At 38.8% G+C, this 18,524-nt stretch overlaps 1 protein-coding gene across 2 annotated transcripts in view; it reads right to left on the bottom strand.

The window, feature by feature from the left end:
- The window catches only part of LOC126088513 (GTPase HRas), an 86,190-nt gene extending 79,888 nt beyond the window's left edge, over positions 1 to 6,302 (bottom strand). Inside the window, exon 1 of one of the 2 annotated variants that reach the window (XM_049906660.1) lies at positions 5,300 to 6,302. Coding sequence is in view for 1 of the 2 variants with exons in the window: in XM_049906659.1 (XP_049762616.1) it covers positions 5,300 to 5,336 (37 nt within the window). In the remaining variant the exon portion in view is untranslated. The remainder of the gene's footprint in view (positions 1 to 5,299) is intronic. The other variant, XM_049906659.1, reaches the window with a different exon arrangement.
- Positions 6,303 to 18,524: the final 12,222 nt, after the last annotated feature.

Here is an 18,524-nt window from a genome sequence, read left to right as displayed (position 1 = left end):
TTTGTCTTTAAATATGTCTGCTTGTGTCTGTATATGTGTGGATGGATATGTGTGTGTGTGCGCGAGTGTATACCCGTCCTTTTTTCCCCATAAGGTAAGTCTTTCCGCTCCCGGGACTGGAATGACTCCTTACCCTCTCCCTTAAAACCCACATCCTTTCGTCTTTCCCTCTCCTTCCCTCTTTCCTGATGAGGCAACAGTTTGTTGCGAAAGCTTGAATTTTGTGTGTATGTTTGTGTTCGTTTGTGTGTCTGTCGACCTGCCAGCACTTTCATTTGGTAAGTCACATCATCTTTGTTTTTAGGTATATTTTTCCTTCATGGAATGTTTCCTTCTATTATAACCATATATATATATATTTAAAAAGAAAGATGATGAGACTTACCCAACAAAAGCGCTGGCAGGTCGATAGACACACAAATAAACACAAACATACACACAAAACTCAAGCTTTCGCAACAAACTGTTGCCTCATCAGGAAAGAGGGAAGGAGAGGGAAAGACGAAAGGATATGGGTTTTAAGGGAGAGGGTAAGGAGTCATTCCAATCCCGGGAGCGGAAAGACTTACCTTAGGGGGAAAAAAGGACAGGTATACACTCGCACACACACACATATCCATCCATACATACAAGACACAAGCAGACATATATATATATATAGAGGGAAACATTCCACGTGGGAAAAACTCTTTGCCTTTACAAATGTCTGCTTGTGTCTGTGTATGTGTGGATGGATATGTGTGTGTGTGCAAAGTATACCTGTCCTTTTTTCCCCCTAAGGTAAGTCTTTCCGCTCCCGGGATTGGAATGACTCCTTACCCTCTCCCTAAAACCCATATCCTTTTGTCTTTCCTTCTCCTTCCCTCTTTCCTGACGAGGCAACCGTTGGTTGCGAAAGCTAGAATTTTGTGTGTATGTTTGTGTGTCTATCGACCTGCCAGCGCTTTTTTATATATATATCTCTATCTGTGTGTGAGTGAGTGTGTGGTTTATTATGTACCAATAATAAGGTTAAGTTTAATTCCAAAATTACCAACAGCTAATAAAAATTCTTCATTCTTGGAATAGTCTGAAGTACTGTTTTGGGTCCTGAAGTTGCTCTGACACAACAGTAAAAGTTCTGTTTTATTCTGCTATTTATAGCCTTACTGTGATAAAGAAGTCCCTCGTGATGATGGTAGAATTGTACCCCCTATACATTAACTTGACACAGGTAGAGTTCCTCTATCAGATGCCAGCTCATGAGCAATCATATTCACTTATTAACAGTTAATGCATGCAACATCACTGTGAAAAGTGTCCTGCACCAGAAGCTGCAGCATCTTCATTCGCTAGTGTTTTTCACATGGCATGTTCTGTATACAAGCGACGAATCCATACCAATTGAAACACTATGTACACAAAGAGTATGGCAATGGATAAATTTCCTTAAAAAGAAGTAACAAAAATTTGAGAGTCTTGTTATGCCATAATTACACTGCCAAACATTAAAGTATGCATCTTAAAGCCCTTAAATTTAATCTGAAGGGAGACGAGATTATTGTCCTAATGGATTTTGCAGAAAATTAATCACTCATTGTTCAGAATACAATGCAACATTTCCACGGGGAAAATAGTTGAGCACAAATTTATCCATGTGTCATCTATTTTCCACAAAATCAGAAGGTGGATTCTACAAGTTTTTGCACTCTCAATGACTGTCTGACAAGGTACAATTATTGTTCATGTTTTTACCATGAAGTTGATGAAATACGTAAGAAAACACATTTTGCCCAGATTTCCCACATCTATTAAGCACACACACACACACACACACACACACACACACACACACACCTCAGGAATGTTCGGAACGTAACCGTATGTACAAATTAATTTGTGATATGAATGTAGTGACTTTTTCCACATCACAATCCAATGTGCAAAATGATCCATGGAACATGTAACTAACCAACCTTGAATTTTTTTTTGCTACAAGATGTGAGAAGTCACCATGGGATGGCTTTTAGGTACAACGAAGTTATTAGCAGCAAGAGTAAGCTTACAAGGGCCCATTAACAGACAGATTCTTGTGCCTATCTATCAGTTTTGCTTCTGCACTGGAGGAAGTATTAATAGTATTAAATTTTCTTTCATCAGCAAACAATTAACTGTAAAAAAAAAATCAAGCATCAAAAGATGAGATGTCTACATATGGGCATGGACATTGGAGGGGGAGGGGAGGGGGGATTCATGATTTTTTTGCCAACAGCTGAAACAATTCAGGTCAGGAGAGTTTCGAAAGATGCATCATCTTTTATGGCCAAAGTAGCAAGTGTATTACCATCAGACCTCCAGTCACGACAAAATGCTTCATGCATTTATGAAGAAATGTGGTGGGTTGGAAATTTCTGTAAAATTCCCACTGAGCAGCAGGACACATTGTAAGCTTTATGCACTTAATGGCACAGCCAATTCATCTTATTGGCCATCAAGAATTACAGTGCTGGGTTCCAGAATAGAATAGTATTGCAGATATTCCAGCTCAGTCAAGGACAGCATCTGGCTGGCACTTGAGATATTCAACAGCAAACTAATGAAACCTCTAAAGAATTATAATAGCTTGGCGTAAACATTAGTGTAAGATCCTAGAAGAAACCTCTTCTAGCTTTGGCCTGGGAGTCTTAAAGGAATGTATCATCAACGCTTGAAACCCTGTGGATACAAACTGTTAACAGACAGAGATCCTGTATTAAGGAAACCCATCCATGGCTGCTATTGCACAGCTTCAGGCATTGCCCGCATGGTGACAGGGACGTTGCTTTTCTCACTTTAAAAGAAACCAACAGTTATTATACCAGCGTGGATCAGAGCTACACATTTACACAATTTTTCCATCATTACACTAATGTTCCACATAAACTGCAAACTGTGTGAACACAAAATACTGTACACTTTAAACAGGAATCAATAACATTATACAATAAAAAAAAGACTCAAAATCATCTTGTGCACCACAGTTGTTACGCAACAGTTTTGGTGTTGCAACGTCCAGTGCCTTGGTATGATTTTGAAGTTTATAACAAGCTTGATTCTGTAGTTATTATAGCAGAAAAACAGGCTGAATTACGTCATGGCAAGTCATCATAAAAGACACCCTTTTTGAAGATTTTCGAGTTCTTCTGGCTCTCTTTTGCTTCCAAGTCATCAGGACTTACAGTAGTACCTGACCCAAAGAAAACTAAACAATTACAGAACATAATAAAATAGGTCAGATTTAATATGAGTACTTGAGGAATATGAACATATTTTCAGATTGTTTATGGAGCCTTTTATGCTTACATTGCAAAACAAAGTCTAGTTTTTTAGGTCGTTTAGAACACAGCTTATCTAATGATAATGGCTTAAAAGAGTTTGCAGGATACTCTGGTTTGTAAAAAGGGGCTAGAAATACCCATTTTTGGCTTTTTTACAAAAAAATGACAACTCTGCCCACAGTTTGTTAACTATTTGAAAGCAGTAGCAGAATGACATTGTGAACTCTAACACCTCACATTGGTAGGTTATTATATGGGAAGTTTCAGGTTTTATGCCACAATTACTTCCACTGACATAAAAAGTTAAACTTTCAAGCTCTATTTTTTTGGTCCAAATTCGCTTCAAATTACCAATATCAAAATTACTATAAAAAATCTTTATTATTTCACTTGGGTGAGCACAAAATGCTATATTATGTGGCCTAGTTTTGTTTCTTTCAAGAAAATATTGCCAGAGATATTCTGTCTTAAAGTCACAGAACACTCAGGGATAAACAGATGGAAGCTGCAATCACTGAATTGGTGAACATAAAACTTCACTCAATTGCATCTAAACACATCTTAGTCCAGCAGGAAACTCTACACCTTCTGGCATGGAATGTCCCAGCATGCAGTGAGGAGGACTGGAGCTAATCGACTATATCAGTGTGGAAAGAGAAATTAGAGGCTATCAGAAGTATGGAAATACATGTAACTCATTTACCTGGTTTATTCTGCTACAATGTAATGCTGTTAACACGGAGAGGATAATTATTATACACTATATTATAAATCTGATACAGAATGAAGTCTTTTTTGAAATACCATTATCCATTAAATGAACTACAAGCTGAAATGTGGCCTTAGAGGTATGTCATACAGGTGAAGATGGGGCACTATTTTGATAACTGTAGTTGGTCTATAAATGAGGAACTGAAAATGTTCAACTATAAATGTTTCAAATGTACATTAACTAAAAATGAAAATTTAAAGGAAGAAAAACGGAAGACTCCTGCCAGGCAGATACCATTTCCCTGCAGCACAAGTAGTAAGAGATTAAAATGACAATTAAGCCTATATATCCCACCAACATAGTCACTATAACAAAAAAAAAGGCTTCTGGTTCCTTCTCCAATACAGTTTCTGGTTCCTTCTCCAATACAATACAGAATTTATGACAGCTATAATTTTTAAAAGATTGAAATGTGGAAACACACATAAATAACACAAATTTAATACAATTAGCAAAAAAAAAACTTATTACAGCTAAGGCAAGAATTTTTTTACTGCTGTAAACTCTAAGCAGGAAGTTAAGTCTTATAGGCCTATTGTCCTTTTGAAAATACTTGCAAAGATGGTATCTTTGTTTGAAGAAGCAACAACTTTTATTTCCGTACCCTAAAAAAAATTATTTGCTGCTATGTATATAGCCCTACCTCAAAATACGAATTACGTGCTGTAACATGTCTTTTAGACACACAATGTATTCAGTGCTCCACATAGAGATCATGAAACCATTCACTGTTTAATTATGTCTAGGAAATTCAACACACACTGCTGCACCACAGATCCAGTTAATGATTCTAAAAGCTTTCATATAGCATAACACCTCTTGTCTGTAATCCAACGGCTAACCACATTAAATGTACCTTTGTGACATTTGTCTTACATCTACTGATAATTACCTATATTTCTTACTTACGTTACTGATACAGTCTGTTGAGAAAATAGTTTCATAAACAAAGGTATCTCAAAAATTAATGAAATTATTGGGCTTTTTTGTAGAAAGTATGATACACTTAATCACGAGTATTAATGAAATATGTCACATCAATCATATGTATGACACAAAGTATCGTCTTAACAGGAACATCTGACTTCAGAAACGAAACACTGCTGATTAACAGATTAGAAGATCAGCACTTTTGCATATTTCTTTCGATAATTTGGACATACGTTGTACGTTTTTCATAACTGCACACCAAATATACTTAACTGAATAATGAACACTTACAAAAACTTACCTCCCACAACAACCAACTTATATTCCGTCATTTTCATTAATAACTCAGCGCAGTGAGTGCGGCCCAACAACACCCTTCATACACGGTTTTCTTCAAGACGGTGATATCGCCTTCATGAGTGCAAATACTCTATCTAGCACGGTAACCGGGCATTTACAAGCCCCGCCAGGCTTTCGTAGCTATATACAGCGTTTTCTTACTCTTGGAAACTTGACTTGTGTACGAATTCGATCCGTTAAATCCAGCGGCGATGCAAGCGCTACTGATAGAGTCCGCCTGAATCATAAAGAAGCGGTATTTTTAAATAACTCCACTTATGTCATGTTCCACTAAACACTAACAGACGTACTGACAAGAAGCTAATTTACATATTCTTTCAACTGTCTTTCGCAAATCGAACCGAACATTTTATTCACTTAACAAGCAATTCCGACAAAACTCACGAGCCAAGAGCGCACTTATACAAATAAACGAGCGCTTGTTATTCATTCTGGTATTTCGCAACAGTAACAATAAATTATTGTTGCCGACCACTGCTACAGAAAAAGTTCTTCCGCCTATTATTGGTAATGTCTGCTGACAACCTGTCAATTATACGAATGTCCGATATCGTGTTCTTTCAATGGCCGACAAATACGATATGCGGCGCGCTATATTATAATTATGGCGTCCTCGGAACTTTCGTATTGCATTGTGTAATATTTACATCGCAGTATATGAATAAAAAAGAACAGAATAATAATATTTTAGTGCAGTTTAAGTGAAATCAAATCACTATAAACTTAAGTGACGTTTGCAGCTCATTCAGAGAAATCTTTTACTCTATTAAAGTTTGTCAGTGGTGTACCAGTCACAAATAGGTCTGATATATAAAAGAAATTGACTGTAGTGTAGTAGCCACTAGCCAAATGGTCGTAACAGCTACTCAAAGGGAAAATAATACTATTTCAGAAACAGTCAGATCACTCCTGATGTAACGCAAACCCTTCCCATTATTTCGTAGCTATAGTAAATTCGATGCGCAAGTCTGAGGTGACCCAAAGTAATGAATCGTGTAAAGGACGGTCTAAATAACTTAACAATTAATTAAAGCATAAAGAATTTATGCTTTAATTTTGTTCGACAATTACTTTAATCACTTCACTAATTGTATTACTATTCATTTAAATGACATAAATTCTGTAAAATTATTTAAGTTGTTGTTTATGTACCATTGCTAAGTTTTAAACTTTGTTTTTCGTTGCAGATTTATAGTATGTTAGCAAATCACCTCAGTGCAATGTAGCATGTAAGTCCAAATTTACCCAAATAAACGCAGAGTATAATACGAGCAAAACTGTGAGGACACAGTAACTAAATATTTAAATATCAAGAAACATGGTTATTAATGAACTGGATCACAAAAAGATAGAAGTAAAAACAGTAATTAAGGGACATACGGAAGAACTATAGTAAATACAAAATAAGAAAAGTGTCGTAAAACATGCAGGAATTGTAGCAGGAATGTTCAGTTGACATCTGCAAAAGATAACCCAGATCAAGGCAGTTGGTATGTTGCGCACAGAAAATTAAAAGTTATTGTAAGTATCAACAAGTAGCGTTCCAAACTCCAAACATTTTGTGTTTGTCATTACTTAATTCATTTATTGAGTTCTGTAGATCTTTAACAATGATGGACAACCTTCAAGGATATAGACTGGATCAAGCTGTGCAGATGTCACAAACTCATTTTGAATACTTTATTAAAAAGTGCTATTGTTAAACAGCCATATGCAACCCATTTAACCACACATCATATTCCGCGAATTCCGGCCACATGCAACCCATTTACTCACACATCACATTTCGTAAATTCCATTATGAAATAGATCCTTTGAAATCCCAATCATTGGCTACTAAATTTCGTGAATATTTCCAAACACTAGCAGAAAACATGGGAACAAAAAACTGTACACCAAAAGGATCAGATAAACATAATTAGACAGGCAGTGCATACTCCACTGCCAGACATTGGTTGTGTTCATAATCTGTTAGAGAAATCATCACTGAAAAGTAGCAGCTGTTCTGGCGATAATGGTGCCTCAACTGAAGTACTGAAATCTTGTGGTGACGTGGTAACACTACCCTTGTGTTAGTTTTATAACCATTTGACAAATCAAGGTGTATATCCTGCAAGACTAAATCGTGCACTAGTTCACACCAATATGCAGAAGCAGAGAGAAGCAACAGACTTCTGTTTATAGACCAAACTCCCTTCTTCCCGTGTTTTTAAGAAACTTTGACAAAGTAGCTCACACAACAGAATACTGAACCCTGTTTCTGAGAATAACCATTTAACAACAGTTCATTTTGCTTTTATAAAGACTTCTCTAGCAAGAATGCACTATACAACCCAACAAACTCAGTTCTAGTAGAACTTAACATTAAAACTTTCTCTGTTGGCATCTTCTACAATCTTGGCAAGGCTTTTGATTGTGTGGAGTATAAAAGTCTGCTTGGGAAACTGAAATGGTATGGCATTAAAGGTCCAACCCTTACTTGGATGGAGTCATATATTAACAATAAAAAAAGGTCACATTAGCAAATCATGTAACAAGATTAAAATTAAATTCTGAGTGAGGAAACCTTAAATGTGGCATGGTCCAATGTTCAGTGCTTGTCCTCGATCCTCTTCTTAGTCTATGTAAATGGTTTACCTTGGACATTGGAGGCCTCTTCAAAAACTGCAATGTTTGCTGACAACACAAATACATCATTAAAGGGTCCTAAACACAAACATATTAGACACAGCCGAGGTATGGTGGAACGAGCTTACAACTGGTTCACAATCAACAGCTTAATCCTTAATCTTACAGATACATCAAATAATGGAAAATCGAGGACTGAATAATGTCAATGTTATGAAAAGGATGGTTGTTACTCACCATATAGTGGAGATGCTGAGTCGCAGATAAGCACAGCAAAAAGACTGTCAGCAGGTAAGCTCTCTGGCTGCCGAGGCCGAAAGCTTACTTGTTGATAGGCCTAGTCTTTTTTTTCCATCACCGCTAGGCCTATATGGTACGTAGATGCTCATATTATGCTATTAAAAAAAAAAATATCTGCCTGCTGTGCTCTGAGAAATCTCTCCACAGTGTTGAACTCAGACAAAATTGCTATCACAATTTCACTCAGTTCTGTCTTGCGGTATATTATTCTGGGGCATTGCAGCCAAGGTGAAAAACATTTATTCTGCAGAAATGTGCAATAAGAACACTGTGTAAGGTTGATAAGCCTCTTCACGGACCTGGGAATTCTCACACTTACATGCCAATACATATATCTCTAGTGCTGTTTATGGTTAATAAAAGGAATGAACCCAGGATAAATTCAGGGAACTCACAACCACAATATTAGGAATAGAAATGATTTTCTTATAGACAATGCCTCCCTCTCTAGTTTTCAGAATAGTATTTTATGTTCTGGGATAAAAGTTTGTAATGTACTGCCATTGAACATAAGCCAGAAAATTGAAAATCCCTAATTATTTACATACACAGTAAAAGAATATGCTATTAAGGTTACAGTGCATTTAAGGTGTCATCAGTTCTTTCACTGTGTGCTGCTGTTGACAGATAGTTTTCATTGATTGTAGCCAGTTGCTTGTTTTGGTAGAAGATACGAATTTGTTGGTTTTGTTTTTGGCATGGATAGTATGAATTGACCATTATTGATCTGGCTATTGTGGATTATAAAGTTGGTGTCTGGTTTTCATATGAATTTCTCGCATGTTTCTCAGAATATGATAGGTTTTCTAGGCATATTGTTTGGTATTCCAATGTTCTGATTTGGTTGTGAATTGGCAAAGCCAAGGAATGGTATTGGGGGAAAACTGGCTGTGGTAGCAGACTAATCAGCAGCGTAGCCCAGTGTCTAATTTAGGGTGAAATGCCAACAAATGTGACTGGAAGAAAACTAGTTGTGATGATGGACTGATCTGTAGCATAGCCCAAGATATGGGTCAGTTTGAATTTTACAATTTGGCAGTTTGGTTATGAATTGGTGGAGCCAACAAACATGACTAGAGGAAATCTGATCTGTAGTGTAGCCTGATAATTGTTTCAAAAAACTTTGTTGGGTATTTTTGGATTTCCTTGTTTCTCAGATTGTAGTAATGGAGGAACCTAATAGCAGATTTTGAATTTTATAGAATATTGTGTTTTACATGACAACATTTTGCATTATATATGTCATTATGCCATCACATTGTTTCATACATTCCACATTAGGACTATGTTTACCGAATGCTATTTTCTCATTTATTCTGCTATCTTGTCTAATCATCTAACTGATGATTTGTCATGTTCACTCCCCATCATTCACCGAACAAATAGTTACTGACATCAAACAACACAAAAGCCACCAATGTGGTAATTGCACTTTTACATCTACATTTACAGCTATATTCTGCAAATCACCATGAGGTGCATGGCAGAAGGTGCATCCCATTGCACCAGTTATTAGGGTATCTTCCCATTCCATTCATGTCTGGAACACTGGAAGAATGACTGTTTGAATGCCTCTTTGCATGCAGTAATTATTCTGATCTTATCCTCACAATCCCTACGTGACTGATACGTAGGGGGTTGTAATATATTCCTAGAGTTATCATTTAAAGCTGGTTCTTGAAACTTTGTTAATAGACTTTCTCGGGATAGTTTATGTTTATCTTCAAGTCTTCCAGTTCAGTTCCTTCAGTATCTTTGTGATACTTTACCATGGATCAAACAAACCTGTGACCATTCGTGCTGCCCTTCTCTGTATACATTCAATATCCCCTGTTAGTCCTATTTGGTATGAGTCCCATACCCTTGAACAATATTCTGGAACCGGTCAAGCAAGTGATTTGCAAGCAATCTCCTGTGTAGACTGATTGCACTTCCCCATTATTCTACCAATAAATTGAAGTCTACCACCTGCTTTACCCACAACTGAGCCTAGTTGATCATTCCATTTCATATCCCTACAATGTGTTACACCCAGGCACTTATATGAGTTCATTGATTCCAGCTGTGGCTCATTAACATTATAGTCATAGGATTCTAAGTTTTTTTCATTTTGTTAAGTGAACAGTTTTACATTTCTGAACATTTAAAGCAAGTTGCCAAACTTTGCACCACTTTGAAATCCTATCAAGATCTGTCTGAATACTTATGCAGTGCTTCATCATAGATAACTGCATCATCTGCAAGAAGTCTGAGACTACTATTAATGTTGGCTGCAAGATCATTAATATACAACATGAGCAGCAAGGATCCCAACACACTTCTGTGGAGCACACCTGGAGTTACTTCTACATCTGATGATGACTCTCCATCCAAGATAACATGCTGCATCCTCCCTACCAAAACGTCCTCAGCTCAGCTCAGCCACAAATTTCACTTAACACCCCATAAGACAGTACTTTTGATAATAAACTTAGATGTGGTACCTAATCAAATGCTTTTCGGAAATGAAGATGTACTGTATCTGCCTCGCTGTCTTGATCCACAGCATTCAGTATGTCATGTGAGAAAAGTGCACGTTGGGTTTCACATGATCATTGATTTTGAAATCTATGCTGGTTGGCATTGAGGAGGTCATTCTGTACAAAATACATCATTATGTTTGAGGTCAGAATTTGTTCTAAGGTTCTACAACAAACCCTACTTGTAGATAGGTGTGACCCTTGCTTTTTTCCAAGAACTGGTCACAGTTTTTGTTTGAGGTATCTATGTCAGATTATAGTTAGAAGAGAGGCAGACTCAGCCACAAATTCAACATAGAATCTGGTAGGGATTCCATTGGGCCCTAGAGTTTAGCTAGTTTTAATTATTTCAGCTGTTTCTCAACACCACTGACACTAATTTACTTATTTCATTCATCTTTTCAGTGGCACGAGGATTAAATCAAGCCAGTTCTCCTGGTTTTTCCTTTGTAAAGGAACATTTTAAATGGAGTTAAGCATTTCAGCTTTTGCTTTGCTGCTCTCAGTTTCAGTTTCTGTCTGACCAGAATTTACCTGTTATTAGCCACTCCTACAATTTACCTGAATACTTGGACTCAAGAATGTAATTACCATGTAATTCTGATAACCTGTATTGCGTAGGTATTGACTGCCAGTAAATACACTGCTGGTAGTAGTCTGTGTAAAGTTAAACAAATGCTTTTTGAACTATAAGATAAAAGCAGCATCTGAATTGTGTAGGATAAGGACCATCTCCACCCCCTACACACACACACATTATATATATATATAAAATAACCATTACACCAACAATCTGAAAACAGCTTTCGCATCCCGCAACTACCCTCCTGACCTGGTACAGAAGCAAATAACCAGAGCCACTTCCCCATCCCCTCAAACCCAGAACCTCTTACAGAAGAACCCCAAAAGTGCCCCACTTGTGACAGGATACTTCCCGGGACTGGATCAGACTCTGAATGTGGCTCTCTAGCAGGGATACAACTTCCTCAAATCCTGCCCTGAAATGAGATCCATCCTTCATGAAATCCTCCCCACTCCACCAAGAGTGTCTTTCCGCCGTCCACCTAACCTTCGTAACCTCTTAGTTCATCCCTATGAATTCCCCAAACCACCTTCCCTACCCTCTGGCTCCTACCCTTGTAACCGCCCCGGTGTAAAACCTGTCCCATGCACCCTCCCACCACCACCTACTCCAGTCCTGTAACCCGGAAGGTGTACACAATCAAAGGCAGAGCCACGTGTGAAAGCACCCACGTGATCTACCAACTGACCTGCCTACACTGTGATGCATTCTATGTGGGAATGACCAGCAACAAACTGTCCATTCGCATGAATGGACACAGGCAGACAGTGTTTGTTGGTAATGAGGATCACCCTGTGGCTAAACATGCCTTGGTGCACGACCAGCACATCTTGGCGCAGTGTTACACCGTCCGGGTTATCTGGATACTTCCTACTAATACCAACCTATCCGAACTCCGGAGATGGGAACTTGCTCTTCAATATATCCTCTCTTCCCGTTACCCACCAGGCCTCAATCTCTGCTAATTTCAAGTTGCCGCCACTCATACCTCACCTGTCATTCAACAACATCTTTGCCTCTGCACTTCTGCCTCGACTGACATCTCTGCCCAAACTCTTTGTCTTTAAATATGTCTGCTTGTGTCTGCATATGTGTGGATGGATATGTGTGTGTGTGCGAGTGTGTACCCGTCCTTTTTTCCCCCTAAGGTAAGTCTTTCCGCTCCCGGGACTGGAATGACTCCTTACCCTCTCCCTTAAAACCCACATCCTTTCGTCTTTCCCTCTCCTTCCCTCCTTCCCTCTTTCCTGATGAGGCAACAGTTTGTTGCGAAAGCTTGAATTTTGTGTGTATGTTTGTGTTCGTTTGTGTGTCTGTCGACCTGCCAGCACTTTCATTTGGTAAGTCACATCATCTTTGTTTTTAGGTATATTTTTCCTTCATGGAATGTTTCCTTCTATTATAACCATATATATATATATATATATGGTTATAATAGAAGGAAACATTCCACAAAGGAAAAATATACCTATATATATATATATATATGTGTGGGAAACATTCCACATGGGAAAAATATATCTAAAAACAAAGATGATGTAACTTACCAAACGAAAGTGTTGGTATGTTGATAGACACACAAACACATACACAAAATTCAAGCTTTCGCAACCCACGGTTGCTTCATCAGGAAAGAGGGAAGGAGAGGGAAACATTATATTCCCTCTTTCCTGATGAGGCAACAGTTTGTTGCGAAAGCTTGAATTTTGTGTGTATGTTTGTGTTTGTTTGTGTGTCTGTCGACCTGCCAGCACTTTCATTTGGTAAGTCACATCATCTTTGTTTTTAGATATATATATATATATATATATATATATATATATATATATATATATATATATAATAGAGGGAAACATTCCACGTAGGAAAAATATATCTAAAAACAAAGAAGCTGTAACTTACCAAACGAAAGCGTGGGTACGTTGATAGAGACAATATAAACAATAAAAAACACACAAACAAATTTCAAGCTTTCGCAACCCAAGGTTGCTTCATCAGGAAAGGGGGAATGAGAGGGAAAGATGAAAGGATGTGAGTTTTAAGGGAGAGGGTAAGGAGTCATTCCAATCCCGGGAGCGGAAAGACTTACCTTAGGGGGAAAAAAGGACATTGCCTCGCTGCAATGGAGCACTTCCTTTCACGCCGATCACCTGCCACCCTACCTAAAACCTCTTTCCTCGTCACCTTAGCCAGTTTCATCCTGACTCACAACTTCTTCACTTTTGAAGGACAGACATACCAACAATTAAAGGGAACAGCCATGGGTACCAGGATGGCCCCCTCGTATGCCAACCTATTTATGGGTCGCTTAGAGGAAGCCTTCTTGGTTACCCAGGCCTGCCAACCCAAAGTTTGGTACAGATTTATTGATGACATTTTCATGATCTGGACTCACAGTGAAGAAGAACTCCAGAATTTCCTCTCCAACCTCAACTCCTTTGGTTCCATCAGATTCACCTGGTCCTACTCCAAATCCCATGCCACTTTCCTTGACGTTGACCTCCATCTGTCCAATGGCCAGCTTCACACATCCATCCACATCAAACCCACCAACAAGCAACAGTACCTCCATTATGACAGCTGCCACCCATTCCATATCAAACGGTCCCTTCCCTACAGCCTAGGCCTTCGTGGCAAACGAATCTGCTCCAGTCCTGAATCCCTGAACCATTACACCAACAATCTGAAAACAGCTTTCGCATCCCGCAACTACCCTCCCGACCTGGTACAGAAGCAAATAACCAGAGCCACTTCCCCATCCCCTCAAACCCAGAAGCTCTTACAGAAGAACCCCAAAAGTGCCCCACTTGTGACAGGATACTTCCCGGGACTGGATCAGACTCTGAATGTGGCTCTCTAGCAGGGATACAACTTCCTCAAATCCTGCCCCAAAATGAGATACATCCTTCATGAAATCCTCCCCACTCCACCAAGAGTGTCTTTCCGTCGTCCACCTAACCTTCGTAACCTCTTGGTTCATCCCTATGAAATCCCCAAACCACCTTCCCTACCCTCTGGCTCCTACCCTTGTAACCGCCCCGGTGTAAAACCTGTCCCATGCACCCTCCCACCACCACCTACTCCAGTCCTGTAACCCGGAAGGTGTACACGATCAAAGGCAGAGCCATGTGTGAAAGCACCCACGCGATTTACCAACTGACCTGCCTACACTGTGACGCTTTCTATGTGGGAATGACCAGCAACAAACTGTCCATTCGCATGAATGGACACAGGCAGACAGTGTTTGTTGGTAATGAGGATCACCCTGAGGCTAAACATGCCTTGGTGCACGGCCAGCACATCTTGGCAGTGTTACACCGTACGGGTTATCTGGATACTTCCCACTGACACCAACCTATCCAAACTCCGGAGATGGGAACTTGCCCTTCAATATATCCTCTCTTCCCGTTATCCACCAGGCCTTAATCTCCGCTAATTTCAAATTGCCGCCACTCATACCTCACCTGTCATTCTACAACATCTTTGCCTCTGCACTTCTGCCTCGACTGACATCTCTGCCCAAACTGTTTGTCTTTAAATATGTCTGCTTGTGTCTGTATATGTGTGGACAGATATTTGTGTGTGTGCGAGTGTATACCTGTCCTTTTCCCCCCTGAGGTAAATTGTAAAGGCAAATGTCTGCTTGTGTCTGTGTTTGTGCGGATGGATATGTGTGTGTGTGTGCTAGTGTATACCTGTCCTTTTTCCCCTCCCGGGATTGGAATGACTCCTTACCCTCTCCCTTAAAACCCAAATCCTTTCGTCTTTCCCTCTCCTTCCCTCTTTCCTGACGAGGCAACCGTTGGTTGCGAAAGCTAGAATTTTGTGTGTATGTTTGTGTTTGTTTGTGTGTCTATCGACCTGCCAGTGCTATATACATCTAAAAACAAAGATGATGTGACTTACCAAATGAAAGTGCTGGCAGGTCGACAGACACACAAACGAACACAAACATACACACAAAATTCAAGCTTTCGCAACAAACTGTTGCCTCGTCAGGGAAGAGGGAAGGAGAGGGAAAGACGAAAGGATGTGGGTTTTAAGGGAGAGGGTAAGGAGTCATTCCAGTCCCGGGAGCGGAAAGACTTACCTTAGGGGGAAAAAAGGACGGGTACACACTCGCACACACACACATATCCATCCACACATATACAGACACAAGCAGACATATTTAAAGACAAAGAGTTTGGGCAGAGATGTCAGTCGAGGCAGAAGTGCAGAGGCAAAGATGTTGTTGAATGACAGGTGAGGTATGAGTGGCGGCAACTTGAAATTAGCAGAGATTGAGGCCTGGTGGGTAACGGGAAGAGAGGATATATTGAAGAGCAAGTTCCCATCTCCGGAGTTCGGATAGGTTGGTATTAGTAGGAAGTATCCAGATAACCCGGACGGTGTAACACTGCGCCAAGATGTGCTGGTCGTGCACCAAGGCATGTTTAGCCACAGGGTGATCCTCATTACCAACAAACACTGTCTGCCTGTGTCCATTCATGCGAATGGACAGTTTGTATATATATAGACACACACACACACACACACACACACACACACACACTTACTTACTTATCGCGAATGGACCCAGCCCAGAAGGATCACGCAAAGCTTTCTGACGTCGTTTCTTCCATACTTCTTTCATTCGTTCTCCATGTTTTCTTTTTCTTTCTTCTGTCCATTTTGTTCCTGGTCTCTTTAGTGCTTCCTTCTCCGACAATACAATCCACTTTTCCACCTTATTTCTAAAAGATTTTCTATCTTTGACATCTTTAAGTTCAATATTTGCTTTTTGTAAATCTAATTTTACTTGGCTAATCCATGGTGTTGTTGATTTGACTTTTTCTATGTAAGTGAGAATTCTGTTGGTGAGTCGTGTGGGGGGAAGTCTAGTGACATGTCCATAAAATTTTAATCTTCGCCTTCTTATGTCTGCTGCCAGGTTTGATATAGTTTCTGTGGTTCTTCTTGATTGTATCCGGTATCCTTCTTCTGTTAATTTTGGACCTAAAATCTTTCTCATAATTTTGCGTTCTTCTTTTAGTATTTTTTCTAAGTCACATTTTGTGTGGAGTGTGAGCGTTTCACTAGCATATAGTGCTGCTGGCTTAATTACTGCGCAGTAGTGTCTGATTTTTGTGTTCGAGGAGATGCATTTTTTATTGTATATTTCATGTGTCATACCATATGCTCTCTTTATTTTCTGTTGTCTGATCTTCTGTGCAACTTTCTCTCCTCCGGTTGGCTCCAAAATTTCACCTAGGTATTTAAAATGTTTTACTCTATTTATTTTTCCATATTTTGTGTTCAAACTGTGTATATGGAATTTCGTACAGAAAAATTCTGTCTTTTGAAACGAAATTTGTAAACCTACTTTATCCGCGCATTCCTTAAGGATCTCTATTTGTTTGGTGGCGATTTCTGTACTGACTCAGGTGCACCCCTCCCATGACAGTAAAAAATTCTCGTTTGCTGCATCAAAGTTATCTATCAAAAAGCCATCAAACCATAAACCAAAAAGAAAAGGACACAAAAATTATGCAACCTATGCATCCATGCCAGTCGAAATCGACACCTGAAGATAAAAGTAATATGCTTCCAGTGCTCAAGAAGACAGCAAATGTAACTATCACAACAAATGCTGTCAAAAGAAAAGTGTTTTTACCGGGTGATAGGCATCTTAGAGATGTTGCTCACGAAATAATAAACGCCAACAAAGAGGTAAGTGCCCTAGGTTATGTCAAACCAGGTGCTCACATTGACCAAGTACTTTCAACAATAACCAATATTCCTCAAAAGATAACAAACAAAGACTACATTGTGATCTGTGGTGGTTAAAATGACGTTGCACATACCGAAGGTTTGCATGCTGCTAATGTCTTAAAATCAACTCTGAACCACCTGAAGCATTTCAACGTAATTGTAGTTGATATTCCACACAGGCACAACTTATTACAATCCTCGTGTTTAAACAAGGCAGTAATTGCAACAAATAGATGTTATGCAGATATATGCAGCAATTTTACAAATATTCATAGGATCGAAACTCACAAATTTGGCAGAGGACTTTGCACCACTCATGGACTTCACCTTAACTGGCATGGAAAAAAATCATTTAGCGACTATAATTTGTGACGTAGTTGCTAACAAGGAACAATGTGAACACAAAAGAATCAGATTTGATTGAAGAGTGTACCAGTACACAAAATAATTACAGGAATGGATATAGGCAGACTACATTGGGCAACTGGATGGTGAAAAAACAAGAAAAAAGTGTGTCTTCCCAATCTGCAAGTGTGTGGAAACAGACTAATTTGGAGAGATGGGTAGTAAAAAATACATTCCCCAGACCTTCAATCAAAACTTCTTTTTTAGAGAAAAGAGTGTAACTGCTTCTGCTAAACAAAAACTTGCAATTTATCGCCAGAACATTAGACGCCTGAGTAGTAAGATGAATGAGCTTATAATCAATACACGTGAGCCACAAGGTATAGATTATGCCCATGTTTTATGTTTTAGTGAACACCATATTAATTCTGGTATAGAAAAACTTTTAATAAACAATTATTACTTAGCAACATCATTTTGCAGAAAATGTAAAGAAAAAGGAGGTGTTGCCATTTATGTTAAAAACGATATCACATGTAGAGTAATTAATGTGTAGGATTATTGTTTAGAACAACATTTGGAAGTGTGTGCCACAGTAATGTCCTCGAATAATTCCCATATATCAATAGTCACAGTATACAGAGCACCTTCAGGGAACTTTAGTCTGTTTTTGAATAAGCTAGATGCTCTCCTGATATACATATTCAAACACAAAACAGGTGTGATAGTGCTTGGGGACTTCAGTGTTAAATAGTGCTCAGAGTCATTTGAACCATTTTTGAACTTCAGTGTTAACTTTCTAACAAATTCTAGAAAATCTGATGTCCACATATAATCTGGTTTCTGTGGTTAGTTTCCCTACTAGAATAACTTCATGTACAAGCACACTGATCGATAATATACCAGGTGATCAAAAAGTCAGTATAAATTTGAAAACTGAATAAATCACGGAATAATGTAGATAGAGAGGTACAAATTGACACACATGCTTAGAATGACATGGGGTTCTATTAGAACCAAAAAAATACAAAAGTTCA

This window comes from Schistocerca cancellata, chromosome 6 (genome assembly GCF_023864275.1).
Source record: "Schistocerca cancellata isolate TAMUIC-IGC-003103 chromosome 6, iqSchCanc2.1, whole genome shotgun sequence".
NCBI lineage: Eukaryota > Metazoa > Arthropoda > Insecta > Orthoptera > Acrididae > Schistocerca > Schistocerca cancellata.
This window is presented reverse-complemented; position numbering and strand designations above follow the sequence as displayed.